The following is a 13,830-nucleotide window of genomic DNA, read 5'->3' as shown; positions in this document are numbered from 1 at the left end:
TACCTGCATTCAGTATTGCACTTGCGTGCAATGCTGAATCAGCCCCTAGGTACTTAGTCATGTCAAAACACTAATAAGGGGCCTATTTACTAAGCCTTGGATGGAGATAAAGTGGACAAAGTACAAGCCAATCAGCTCCTGACTCAGTGATCGCGCTGAGTGAAAAAAAAAAAAAATTGTGGGTCCCAGGGACCCCTCACTTTAAAAAATTGGGGTCCTACTACAGTTTCTGGGTTCCATCACATATTATGGGGAGTGAGGGCAGGCAGCAGTCGGGACAGTGCTAGGGGCAGGTAGCAGTAGAGTAGAGCTTGGGGCAAGTGCAGGCAGCAGTTGTGGTAGAGCTTGGAGTAGAGGGGAGTAAGGGCAGTGCCACGGGTAGGGAGGGGTAAGCAGTTGTGACAGTGCTGGGGCGCAAGGATGGGGCTAGGGGCAGGCAGTGCTGGGGTTAGGGAGGAAGCAAGGGTAGAAAGCAGCTGGCGCAGTAATGGGGCAAGGAGGCTCAGATTCCTTGGACAGGTTTAGCACGTACTACATATACATTAACACTTTATATTCCAGACCACTGCAACAGAAAGAACAAAACCACCTCCAGTATGTATGGGCAATAGCTCATGAAAAATAAACACCAGCTGGGTGCATGGGGGTGGGGAGTATATACAGGGGCAAAGCAGTCACAATGTAAAAGGGAATTAGTGAGAGAGCGAGAAGTACTATGTGACTGATGCAGAAAGGTTGTGGAGCTTCCTATCTTAGGTCTGTGCAACACTCTTCTCAGTGCCGTTGCCGTGGGGGTGTGTGAGCCATGCTCCGCTCTGCTCCCAGCTCTCACCTGTTCCCACGGTGAGTGGCAGCATGCGGACTTCACTCCCAAGTCTGGCCTGGGAGCAGAGAAGGAGCTGCCTCGCTGCTGCTCCCAGGCAGTGGGCGGGGCCCGACTGTGTGACCGCTATTGGTTGAGAAGATGTTGCGGCAGCAATTTGCTGCTGCAGCGTTGCACTCAGCACAGCCACACACAGCACGTCCTGTAGGACCTGCTCAGTTTTTAAAATTGGGTCCCCAACTGCCTGTAGCGTGCAAAAACATGCGTATTTTGCATCACTGAATCATTTTTCAAACAGCTTGTGACGTGGCAGTTAGGAGCTGATTGTCTGGTACTTTATCTCCATCCAAGGCTTAGTAAATAGACCCCTAAGTCACAAAGTCCATCCAAGGTAAATCGGGACTATTAGGCGTGATCTGAGGATATGTGTATGTGGGCACATCTGTATATGTTCTATGTATTCTAAAATGAATGGTTAGGTATTATCAGAAGGTCTAGTTATTCAAAAGGTAATTTAGGGCCAGGTGAATTCCAGGCACAGATACCATCAACATTATCAGATAACTACAACTTCGGTAGTTTGAGGAGTATGGGTTATTAGTGTGCATCTGTTACAGTAGAGCTAAGTGCCATAAGGGTATAAAAAGTGCCATAAGGGTGTGTAAAACATATATATCACTCAATTGACACACACTGGCAGCCATTGCTGGAGAGAACCAACACATGTAAGCTTGCTTTAGGACATCATATTCAACACAACTCAGGTATGTGCCAGCTACTTGGTTGTAAATAAATTTTGGTTGTTTCTGCAATATTCTAATTAAACCAGTAGACCAGAAAATATTAATGTTAAGCTAACAAATCCAAAGAATAGTATATAATTCTAATACTATTCTTAAAAGGTTACATTGCATTGTATTATTTTCAAGGTCACTTCATATACACATGTATTTATTTTGTTTTTAATATGAACTTATTTAACATGTTTGTAGATTTGTTTAAATAAGAAAAAAGTTGAAATCAGATTTGCTGCCCTCTGCTATGCACATATTATAATGCATATACGTTTAATTCAGCTCTGACTCCTAACTAGTGTGCTCGAACAGATTTCACTGTTGCAGTACAAAACTATATATAGTTAATAGATTTAAAGGTTGGGGAAAATTGGTAATTTACATACCTCAAACCACTCAGACATGTTTGGGCTCTTTCTATTTAATTTTCAAACCCAGAGCAGTATACGTTATGCAAGGTCTGGACAAAGTGAAGGGACAAAGGGCCTGATTCAGAGCCGCTCGTAAGCGGCCGCTCGTTCGCTCCGAGCGATGTTTGCCCAACTGCGCATGCGTACGGATCGTAATACGCATGCGCGAACCAGTCAGTGCGGCCGAAAATCGTTTGTTCGCTAAATAGCGAATGCCTGCTATTTTGAGTGACAGAATGAGGCGTATGTGGGTGGCAACAGGGGAAGGTGCTTGAAAACGGGTAGTGGAGATCCGAACGCAGGCGTGCTTAAAGGTCAAAACGGGCGTTTTAAGGGTGTGCATAATTAATACAGCAGCGTCATTGACCACGTCACTGGGTTATTCTATAGCCAGAACTGCTCGCAAAATTGTGGTAGCAAAAACCAACCACAAGAATAGCGAGCAGTTCATACCCTGGTCGATGTACTCGATTAATCTAATAAATAGCGGACATGACGTAGGATGCGAGCGGCCAGGGGGCGTATTTTTTTGTTCGCTCATTCAGACATAGAGGCGTGAAAAGACCGCAAACAGCGAACGGTTCATTTGAATAGCCACCCCTATTTTCTGAACGAGCGAGCGCAAATAGCGTCCGGCTCTGAATCAGGCCCAAAGTCACACTCCGATATACAAGTGTTGCATATCAAATGAATCAGCACAGCCTGCTGGTGCGTCTTAGTCACATCACATTGCGAATTAAACGCAATTTCGGAGACAAAATAAAATAAAAAGACCTGTCGCTAGCAGAGTCTAACGGGACCTTGCGCACCAAGAGAGACTTTTAACATGACTGCAGTAAAGATGTATAAGGACACATATGCAATTCCTATTTCTTTTCAGGTCTGACCCGTAAATATATACGCAATAATTAGCCTGTTAACGGGTGCAAACAGCGTGTTAACACACTGAATCCGGGAAAAGTTCCCGGACCTGTGTGTTAACGCCCAACAGATTATTTATTGGGCAAGAAAAAAGGTCTGTAATTGAATAGCCCTGGGCATTAAAGTCAGAGATTTCCACCTTTTTCCACCCACGGAGCTAATTTAATTCCCCCCTATATCTTTGTAATAGGCAATTATGTAGCCATGCACATTTTTTATTTAGATGCATGGAAATGCACATTGAGAAGCAAATATAGTGTCATATCTAACAGCCAGCATACAATTACCCTGTACTCTGGACATTCTTAAATGACTAGATGATGCCCCACTGGTGGGCCCCTATATACCTTTCAGCTCCTCACTTCCAAATGCACTGAAGAGAGAATTCCCTTGCAGGCCGTGCCAACTATTCTCCCACACTGCAATGCTATTGGGGCTCCTAGCAAATGCAGGACCACAGCTCTAGTAGCCAGTATGTAAATTCCAGAAAAATCCTGCAGAGGGCATGCCAATCCCCCCACCTGCCAACATACACATAGCCATCTGTCCACAGCCTAAAGGCAGTTCTGTGGGTATACTATTATACTCTTCTGTATTAAAAAAAAATATATACCTGAAGAGACAGCTCAATGCATTAATGATATGTCTAACTTCATCCACATTGGTTTCCACTCCAGCTGTTTGAAACCTCTGTTAAAAAATAAATAAAACAAGATGTCCAAAGGATACTCTGTATATTTTCAGTTTAAACTACACAACAACAAAAATGAGATAATGAATTGGTGCAACATATTTCCAATAGCAAATTTCTGAATAGTGACTTGATATCCCTTTGTGAGGTTTGCTTGATTCAGAAACTATTGCTAGAAACACTGCTTAGGTTTCCTGCCTTGTAACACTATTTGATATTTATTATAGCAAGCTCTCATTAAGAATTGATGACGTTTATGTAAATTTAGAAAATTGTGATTATGCCCATTGTAACCAAATTCTGTCACTTTCCTTGTGCAAGTTAGAAAATTAGAGAAGACATGGACGATGTACACACAAAAAGGGCACCAATGTATCAACAGGCAAGGAGCACAGCACTACAGGTTCACTACGTACAGACTTTGTATATAAAGAATATTTTGATCTTTTTTTAAAAAGCCATAATCTCTGGGCCCATTACTGCCTTGAGTAACCCATATCAATATATCATTTATTTTGGGAGATACCTTTAGTATATATTACAGTCTAGAGGCTTTAGGCTGAGACTCTGTAACCGATGTCACACCTGCATCATATTGTGTGACATCATAAAGGCCACATAGAGCCATAGAGGCTGTGCTAGGAGACAGTAATGTTATATACATATGGTAAAGCAAGGAGGACAAGGCTACCTAGCTGGGAACTAATATGTGGCCAGCAGAAGACACTTCCTTTCTGTATAGGCATGCTAGGAACAAAAGGTATGTTTACTGCAAGTTAGAAAATTCTATGGAAATAATTATATATTCAGAACTATGTTACTGATTTTTTTTTTAATTTTTTTTTTTTAATCTAAGTGTAAGTTACATGCACGACTCGTGTCTTATCTGCAATGTGTGTTTATAGCGTTTTTGATCAATCCAGTATATACACAACACTTGAATATGGTGGAAGGGGGTGGGGCTAGAATAAGAAAGGAAAAGCTCAGATCCCCTTTGTTAATGTTACACAGTGCTATTTAGTGGGGTAGTTACATAGAACACAGGCAATGCTGGGGACAACATGTAATGTCTCTATTTCTCTCTCTCTCCTACCCCCTGGGTCTCTCTCCCTTCAGCAGGGGTGGTGGTGGTGCTGGTAGCAAACTATAGCAATAGTAAACTACAAGAGATATATAGTATAAACTAACGCAGAGGCACACCTTCCCCATGTCCTAATGAGAAGAGGCACACCTTCCCCATGTCCTAATGAGTAGAGGCACACCTTCCCCATGTCCTAATGAGTAGAGGCACACCTTCCCCATGTCCTAATGAGTAGAGGCACACCTTCCCCATGTCCTAATGAGTAGAGGCACACCTTCCCCATGTCCTAATGAGTAGAGGCACACCTTCCCTATGCATCGCAGAAGGAGGGATGGAACATCAGCATTTGGGGGTGGTGACGGGACAGTGGTCAGAGAAACACAGGTGTGCCTGTCCGTTTGAACGCTGTTACATGGGCGTGCATAAATTAGCCACTGTGATGGCATACGCAGCTTGAGTGCTCACTGCATGCGATGAGGTTAGCAATTTCTGAGTAAGGTCTGACATGTTGTAATTGTGCGTAAGCGCCGATGTTACTCAATGTTATCGATGAATACACAGGATTACAAGGTATTACACATGTGTGAAAGCAGTAGTGGGTGTCTCTATGCTGGCTTTGGGTGTCTCTGTACTGGCTTTGCGATTGCAGTCATTAGCATATTCTCACAGCAGACCTGCACGCAATAGTGATCCGTAATGAATCAGGCCCTATGGCATGTTCTGAGATCAACATGCACAGTGGGAGCACCAGCCAAAGGCTCCCACCACATCGAAGACGGGATAGAGCAGATGAGGACAAGAATAAAGCACCAAGAAAGAATAAGTGTCACAGGGCGGGCCTAGTGTACGACAGGTCCAAAACTACTAATATTTCATTATATACAGAGACCTGACTGATGACAATGTTTATCCTCAGCTAGTTTTATTATATAGACACCTCTAAGGCTTATTTAAATAGGATAAAAAGATATTTCATGAATTTGGTGAATAAATTGTATCATATTGAATTTATGTGAACAGGGTAGAAAGAAAAGTCTTGGAATAATATTTGACTATCAATGGGACATCAATTTTAAGATGGGTTACTTAATTGTGAGCAGCACTTAATGTTATTTAGCGGAATCCTACTGTGAGATGTTTGGCTGACTATACAAGTATATGGGAATTAGATTCAGAGGAAAAGATTTTACCAAATAAAGTTTTTTTCCTTAGCCAGCGAATAAAATATCCCCGCATAAAGCAATCAATTCGGCTGATTGTATATGTAAGTGTGTATATGAAATAAACAAAAAAAAATAATAATGAATAATTCCATATTTTACATTATACTCAGGACTACTGGAAAATAAACCCTAAACCATCCCATTACATACACAGAGCATAGCTCCCCATTCACTAGTACTCACCTGACAGAGAAGTGTCTGATCTACACCACAATCCTCACACAGGAGATGTTTAAGAACATGCTGACACTATTCAATAAAATCAGAAAATATTAGCAGCACTACTATCAGCATACTCCGAGCTCCTTCCAGAGCACAAATTAAGGAATTAACGTATGATAAATTCTCTCAAGTATTTAAGCCAAATACATAAAAAAAAAAGGGTCTGGTAGTGTATAATGTTTTTATACACCAGAAGCCAAGCGCTTGTTTTTCAATGTCTTGAAAAAAAAAAGTTCCAGACGATCTGGCATTGTGAAGAAACCTTACTCACTTATACCCCTTTTACACATACATAAAAATCCTGGCATGATGCACATCAACCCGGAATTTTTGTCGATGTACGGTAAATGAATCCACCTGGGATCCAACTCAGGTAGTTTGCAGGGCAGCCCACAGGTCCTTCACGTGCCACCCTGCCTTGTAAACGGCGCAATCCGGGTCACAATGACCCGGATCGTGCCGCATGCTGTCCGATTGGCCGGCTTCAGTGGCGCTTGGAGGTGACATCATCTCCAAGTGCCCACTGCAACGCCGGAAGAGCCGGGTTCACTGCAGGCCCGGCTGTGGTGTGAACGGCACCGACTCGGGAATATCCTGAAAGGGGGTTAGTTCCAGGTCTGATGCAGATTGGAACCCTGTTCCAACCCCAAGGTCAGACCCGGAACTTTGGTATAAAAGAGGTATTCGTAACCTTATTACTAATTCTTCCACATAGAGCAAAGACCAGCACTCTCCAAACAAGTTTGACATAAAATCCATTTAATATGACGTTTCAGCAGTGGTCGCAAAATACTTGCTTTAGCGTGTTTTCATGAGCTACAGACAGTGAAGGACTCAGAGGGGATCAACGCTTGTGTGACCTGCGGATGCTTGTAATCGGCACTTCAGTGTCTAGAGACCTTTATCCCAGCCTCCCCTACGCTTTGGGCTGACCACAGGCTATTAGTGTAGCAGGCAAAAAGACAGTAACTATAGCTTGATGCAATGTCCACTCTCTGCAGCTCCTCGCACTATTTCTGGCTTTATAGCTGTATACCCGTATCACTCGCCCCCTCTGGTGGATGCTCATCACATTGCAGCGCTGCTGTAACCCAAAGAATAACACAGAGGGATATGGACTCATTTTGTGCTTTACATCTCTCTGCCGGGGGCTTCCCTCATCACCTGCCCCATACAGTGTACTCCAGGACCCGCCTCCCTACACTGGATACGCACTACATGCCCTCCCGCTGCTATCTACACCTTACCCCCTCCCTACCCCCAGTGTTGCCTGCCCCTAACCCCCTTCCTCCCCTAGCACTGCCTGCCCTTACCCCCAACTTCTCCCTGCCTCTACCCCAACTGCTGCTTTCCCTTAACCATCTTTACCCCAAATACTACCTGACCCCAGCACTGCCCAAGCTGCCATCTGACCCCAGCACTGTCCCAACTGCTACCTGCCCTTATCCACCATATGTGATGAGGCCCAGAAACTGTGCAGTAGGCCCCCAATATTTTAAAGTGAGGGGTCCTTGGGACCCACACATTTTTTCACTCAGTGCGATCAAGACATAGATCCTGGTGGAAGATACAGAATATTAACTAGCTGGTCTCCAAGCAGCCATCATTGCTTCATAGACCCCTCAGTACTAAAATCAGTCTTAAATATACTTGTGTATATTTGCATCAAGAGAAGAATTACACAAATCAACATATTGCAGCAGTAACTAATGATTTGTAATGCATTTTACCGCACAAAATGAGTTACTGCTCCAATTCACAACAGGAGACCCCTGCTGCAGTAACCCCTAGGAAACCCGACCCCTTCACGAAAGCCAATTCGCGGATAATGCTCTGCCAGTTTGCTTCATGAAAGTTTTCCCAATTGCCATTAAAAAAAATTTGTGCCTCACTTTTACCGCAGACGCCTCCTTAGCTCTTCTGCATTGGTACCCCACCACAGTCCCCAAATCGCGCCCATTATGTCCTTTGTCACACTGTAATGTCTGCTAGAGCCTTCTTTCCCAGCCCCCACATTTGCTAGTTTTCAAAACTAAATTTCAATCTATCATGACGTGGTTTTCATGGCACATATATGTCACAGACGGTAAGGGTGACCCCCCCTACAAACTCTACTTAGCTGAGCCCTTTTCATCCTTTCAATCTAAATGAGTCTCTGACGTTGGACCACAATGTCGGATATATTATCACTATGATCCGTTTTCCTTATTTGTCCGACGTCTGTAGATGGTCTGTCTCCCCTACATCCCTTTTGTGGTTTTCATCCTCCTTTGTTGTCTCCCCTTTTTTCTGTATCCCAATATTTTTGCATATATTAAATAAAAAATGTAATGTTGGGGAAAAAAAAAAACAGCATTGCACATGCACCATTGGGAGATGGAGAGGCGCACTGTAACCGAAGTGGACAGTCATTCTGACTCCAAACTGGTGATGTGAGTGTGAGAGAACTTAGGGGTATATTTACTAAAGTGAGAGTTTTTAGAAGTGGAGATGTTGTCCATAGCCACCAATCAGGTTCTATTATCTTCTAGAAGGTGCTAGTGAAATGTTAAGTAGAACCTGATTGGTGGCTATGGGCAACATCTCCACTTCTAAAAACTCTCACTTTAGTAAATATACCCCTTTGGGTGAATCCGGATTTTTCAATATATTAAGCACGGATTTGGCTTTTTCATCTTATTGAGTATGGGTCCTGCTTTTACCCTCTTCCACTGTTCTTCACATAGGAGTAGTCATTCAATAATACCTAAGCAGTTTCTATACACAACAGACATCATGAGTGAGCAGGGATTAGAGAGAAGAACATACCAGTTCAGCAAGCAGGTCGGCTGGTAATGATTTCATCAAATCACCTGACTTTTCAAAGCCTGCAAACAAGAAGAATACGAGAGTTGGTACGAGGTACAACGGCTGATTGAAAAGTAATGAGACTGCCTCTGTTTTTCTGTCCTATAAGTAAACACAACGGTATGTTGGTTATTGTGAAGCTCATACATCGATGTGTCTGAACCTGCGGTTGGACTTCCGTAGTCTTCTTTGTTTGGTCACAGCGATTGCAAGATCTTCGAAAGTTTCATCATGGTGGATGAGGAAGACGTGCCTGTGAGATTACCTCAGAGATGTGTGATTGAATTTTGTGTTAAACTTGGAAAAAGCAGAAATGAAACTCATGAAATGTTACGGCAAGTATACGCTGGAGAAACTGCAGTATTTCGGGGGTGAAAGTACTTCAAAGAGGGTAATACGCGAGTGACTGACGAAGCGTGTTCGGGGGGGGGGGGGGGGGGGAGATGTTGCAAAATGACAGAAAATTTACTTTACACAAACTTTCGGCATCTCATTCAAACAGGTTCAGCATATTGTAACAAAGGAACTACAAATGCATTGCGTGTGTGCCAGGTGGGTACCCAGAAATCTCACAGAACAGCAGATGCGACGACGAGTTGAATCGTGTAAGAACACCGTTCAAATGTTGGAGAGGATACCCGATTTCCTGACACGATTGTGACATTTGACGAATCGTGGATTAGTCATTATGATCTAGAATCCAGACAGTCCAGTGCAGTGGCGGATTTTGCCTATGGATTGCAGTGCTGCAGCCTCCCCCAGTAAAATCCACCACCTCAGTGTAGTCAGTGCAGTCCACGACTGCACTGGCAACACTGTGAATGGCAGTGACTTTCCATTGGAAGCGCTACCTGCCAGTCACAGACACAACAAGCAGTCTCAGGGGAAGGAGACACCTCCCCTGGGACTGCCAGTCCGGGCTGCTATTAGCAGAGAGTGGCTTCCAGTAAGAAGCCGCTACTCTGCCTTTCCACCAGCCCTAACCGGCTCCTAGGGGCTGCAGATGATGCAGCCCTTTGAAAGCCAGTGATACATGAATGGGCGGCTCCCCGCCACTAGTGCACATGCGCCGGTCCCGACACCTGGCAGATCAATTGCGTAGGCGCAGGGTCCAGTGAGTGAGTTTTTTTTCTTATGTACCCTCTTGTTTTCAGGTAGTGACAGCCCCCCTCATCTAAGAGGGTAGGAGCCACCGCTGGTCCAGTGCATGATAACATTTCCGCTTTTTCCAAGTTTAACACGAACTTCAATCACATCTCTGGCGCAATCTCACAGACATTTCTTCCTCATCCGCCATGATGAAACATATGAAGATCTTCCACTCACTGTAACCAAACAAAGACTATGGCAGTCCAATCGCAGGTTCTGACTAGGGATGTGCAGGCTCGGATAGGTTCGAGTTTGCACGTGGAGTTCGGATTTTTCCCTCCAAAAAAACGGAACTCAGAAAGAGGCAAAACGTCATCTTGCACGGACGAACATCATCATTCCTGGACTTTTGTCCAGGAATGATGATGTTCGTCCATGCAAGATGACGTTTTGCCTCTTTCTGAGTTCCGTTTTTTTGGAGGGAAAAATCCGAACTCCACGTGCAAACTCGAACCTATCCGAGCCTGCACATCCCTAGTTCTGACACATCAATGTATGAGCTTCACAATAACCAGCCTAGCGTTGCCACGTCTACCTATGGGACAGAGGTATGGAAGCAGTATCATTACTTTTCAATCAGCCCTTGTATATGCAGTACGTGTGTGTGATAGAGAGCAGCCTATGAGTATGCAGCTGCTGGGGATGCCGGCTGGCCGGCAGTGTGGTTATAGAGTTACTGGCTGCTGCTCACTGACAGACATCACATATACACTTTATACAGAGACCAGAACAGAGTGCATGACGTATAGTCATTACACTGTGCCGTGTGCAGCCAGACATATACTCACCAACTCCTGGCAGCACCCTCTCACCCATCTCTCTCGCTACCATATAACCGTCATCATATCCCACCCCTAAGTCACGTGAACTCAGCTAAATCAGGTGACTGGAAACCGTGCAGCCAGCGGCCATCATTATTCCGGGCACCACCATTGCAGTGCCTGCTGAACATATTATACCGGACTAGCAGTGACGTGCGCTACTAGAGAAGGGGTACTAACTCATACATAAGCTGAAGAATAGACTATCACATGACTTTGTCTAAAAGGACGCATCATTTGCGCGTCTGTAGTCCCACAGCGAGGCTGGGAGAGCAGCGGAATGGGCGTGGTTTCCCACATCTTCTATATGAGTGACAAGTTGGCCTATTGGCTGTGAGTGATAGGCGGCTGAGTCGGAGACTGGCGGAAGTGCAGTACCTGGCCACGCCTCCGCTCTGCCGTTTGTCTCTGTGCGCAAGTGCTGTAGCCAGTAAGAGTTCCACGGGGAGAGTCCACTTATTGCCGGCAGCGGGGGACGGGGACTGTACTTGTTTCGTGGTTTGGAAGCCAGGAGTCATATTCTCTGTGTGTGATCCGTGTCACTGTTGTTATTATTTATTACTTTACAGCGTTATGTCATTTTTTTATATAACGTAGACGCCAGCGCAGAGGCTTCACAATACGCTGGTGCCCCCCCCCCATTGCCCGGAGGATGTAGTGGTCCATAGGTGAAGTGTGTCAGACTGCTGGCCGGGAAGCCGGAGAGACTAGCGAGGCGAGGACTGTCCTGTAGCATCATGCAGACCCTGCGCTGGCTGCCGCTGGAGGCAAACCCCGATGTAAGGGACACTGTAGGCACAGCGTGTGTGTGTGTGTGTGTATGTATGTGTATCTATGGGGGAGTGTGTAAGATATAATCCTGTTTTATCTGTACTTGCAGGTAATGAACCAGGTGAGTGAGCAGCTTACACAGTGCTATATACACACGCTGTAAGTATGTTACATAAACACCAGCAGTTGGTGTAGACAGATACAGATCTATCCCTATGTATCCTACCTGCATTATCACTATATATTGTCATAGTAGTAGTAGTGTGGGTGTGACTGACAGTGCTGCTGGTTCTCCTGATGTGACCCATGAATGGCTGGCCTGTGTCCAACGCAACTTTCTCCCACATTGCTGCTGTCCCTCTGCAGCTGCTGCTATCCCAGCCTTGTTCCTGTATCTGTAACTGCTGCTATCCCAGCCTTGTTCCTGTATCTTCTGCTATACCAGCCTTGTTCCTGTATCTGTAACTGCAGCTATCCCAGCTTTGTTCCTATATCTGTAACTGCAGCTATCCCAGCTTTGTTCCTATATCTGTAACTGCAGCTATCCCAGCTTTGTTCCTATATCTGTAACTGCAGCTATCCCAGCCTTGTTCCTATATCTGTAACTGCTGCTATCCCAGCCTTGTTCCTGTATCTGCAGCTATCCCAGCCTTGTTCCTGTATCTGCAGCTATCCCAGCCTTGTTCCTGTATCTGCAGCTATCCCAGCCTTGTTCCTGTATCTGCAGCTATCCCAGCCTTGTTCCTGTATCTGCTGCTGCTATCCCAGCTTTGTTCCTGTATCTGCAGCTATCCCAGCCTTGTTCCTGTATCTGTATCTGCAGCTATCCCAGCCTTGTTCCTGTATCTGCAGCTATCCCAGCCTTGTTCCTGTATCTGCAGCTATCCCAGCTTTGTTCCTATATCTGTAACTGCAGCTATCCCAGCTTTGTTCCTATATCTGTAACTGCAGCTATCCCAGCTTTGTTCCTATATCTGTAACTGCAGCTATCCCAGCCTTGTTCCTGTATCTGCAGCTATCCCAGCCTTGTTCCTGTATCTGCAGCTATCCCAGCCTTGTTCCTGTATCTGCTGCTGCTATCCCAGCTTTGTTCCTGTATCTGCAGCTATCCCAGCCTTGTTCCTGTATCTGTATCTGCAGCTATCCCAGCCTTGTTCCTGTATCTGCAGCTATCCCAGCCTTGTTCCTGTATCTGCAGCTATCCCAGCCTTGTTCCTGTATCTGCAGCTATCCCAGCCTTGTTCCTGTATCTGCAGCTATCCCAGCCTTGTTCCTGTATCTGCTGCTATCCCAGCCTTGTTCCTGTATCTGCAGCTATCCCAGCCTTGTTCCTGTATCTGCAGCTATCCCAGCCTTGTTCCTGTATCTACAGCTATCCCAGCCTTGTTCCTGTATCTGCAGCTATCATCCCAGCCTTGTTCCTGTATCTGCAGCTGCTATCCCAGCCTTGTTCCTGTATCTGCTGCTGCTATCCCAGCCTTGTTCCTGTATCTGCTGCTGCTATCCCAGCCTTGTTCCTATATCTGTAACTGCTGCTATCCCAGCCTTGTTCCTGTATCTGCTGCTGCTATCCCAGCCTTGTTCCTGTATCTGCTGCTGCTATCCCAGCCTTGTTCCTGTATCTGCTGCTGCTATCCCAGCCTTGTTCCTGTATCTGCTGCTGCTATCCCAGCCTTGTTCCTGTATCTGTAACTGATGCTATCCCAGCCTTGTTCCTGTATCTACAGCTATCCCAGCCTTGTTCCTGTATCTACAGCTATCCCAGCCTTGTTCCTGTATCTACAGCTATCCCAGCCTTGTTCCTGTATCTGTAACTGATGCTATCCCAGCCTTGTTCCTGTATCTACAGCTATCCCAGCCTTGTTCCTGTATCTGCAGCTATCCCAGCCTTGTTCCTGTATCTGCAGCTATCCCAGCCTTGTTCCTGTATCTGCTGCTGCTATCCCAGCCTTGTTCCTGTATCTGCTGCTGCTATCCCAGCCTTGTTCCTGTATCTGCTGCTGCTATCCCAGCCTTGTTCCTGTATCTGCTGCTGCTATCCCAGCCTTGTTCCTGTATCTGTAACTGCTGCTATCCC

At 45.4% G+C, this 13,830-nt stretch overlaps 2 protein-coding genes across 5 annotated transcripts in view; one reads left to right on the top strand and one right to left on the bottom strand.

Annotated features, from left to right (window-relative positions):
- Positions 1 to 11,112, bottom strand: part of COMMD6 (COMM domain containing 6) — a 37,345-nt gene extending 26,233 nt beyond the window's left edge. The window contains exons 1-4 of one of the 2 annotated variants that reach the window (XM_088459330.1): positions 10,950 to 11,108; positions 8,974 to 9,032; positions 6,127 to 6,192; positions 3,562 to 3,638 (exon numbers count right to left, since the gene is read on the bottom strand). In XM_088459330.1, coding sequence (XP_088315456.1) covers positions 3,562 to 3,638; positions 6,127 to 6,192; positions 8,974 to 9,032; positions 10,950 to 10,992 — 245 coding nt within the window. In that variant the 5' untranslated portion in view covers positions 10,993 to 11,108. Of the gene's footprint in view, positions 1 to 3,561; positions 3,639 to 6,126; positions 6,193 to 8,973; positions 9,033 to 10,949 lie in introns of both variants that reach the window. The other variant, XM_088459331.1, reaches the window with a different exon arrangement.
- A 237-nt stretch (positions 11,113 to 11,349) lies between these two features.
- The window catches only part of UCHL3 (ubiquitin C-terminal hydrolase L3), an 88,883-nt gene continuing 86,402 nt past the window's right edge, over positions 11,350 to 13,830 (top strand). Inside the window, exons 1-2 of one of the 3 annotated variants that reach the window (XM_088459325.1) lie at positions 11,350 to 11,412; positions 11,580 to 11,761. In XM_088459325.1, the coding sequence (XP_088315451.1) occupies positions 11,720 to 11,761 (42 nt within the window). In that variant the 5' untranslated portion in view covers positions 11,350 to 11,412; positions 11,580 to 11,719. The other 2 variants (XM_088459317.1, XM_088459309.1) reach the window with 2 other exon arrangements.

This window comes from Taudactylus pleione, unplaced genomic scaffold (genome assembly GCF_031769625.1).
Source record: "Taudactylus pleione unplaced genomic scaffold, aTauple2 ptg000041l, whole genome shotgun sequence".
In the NCBI taxonomy this organism is placed as follows: domain Eukaryota; kingdom Metazoa; phylum Chordata; class Amphibia; order Anura; family Myobatrachidae; genus Taudactylus; species Taudactylus pleione.
The sequence above is the reverse complement of the archived record's forward strand: the minus strand, read 5'-3'. Positions and strand labels throughout refer to the sequence as shown.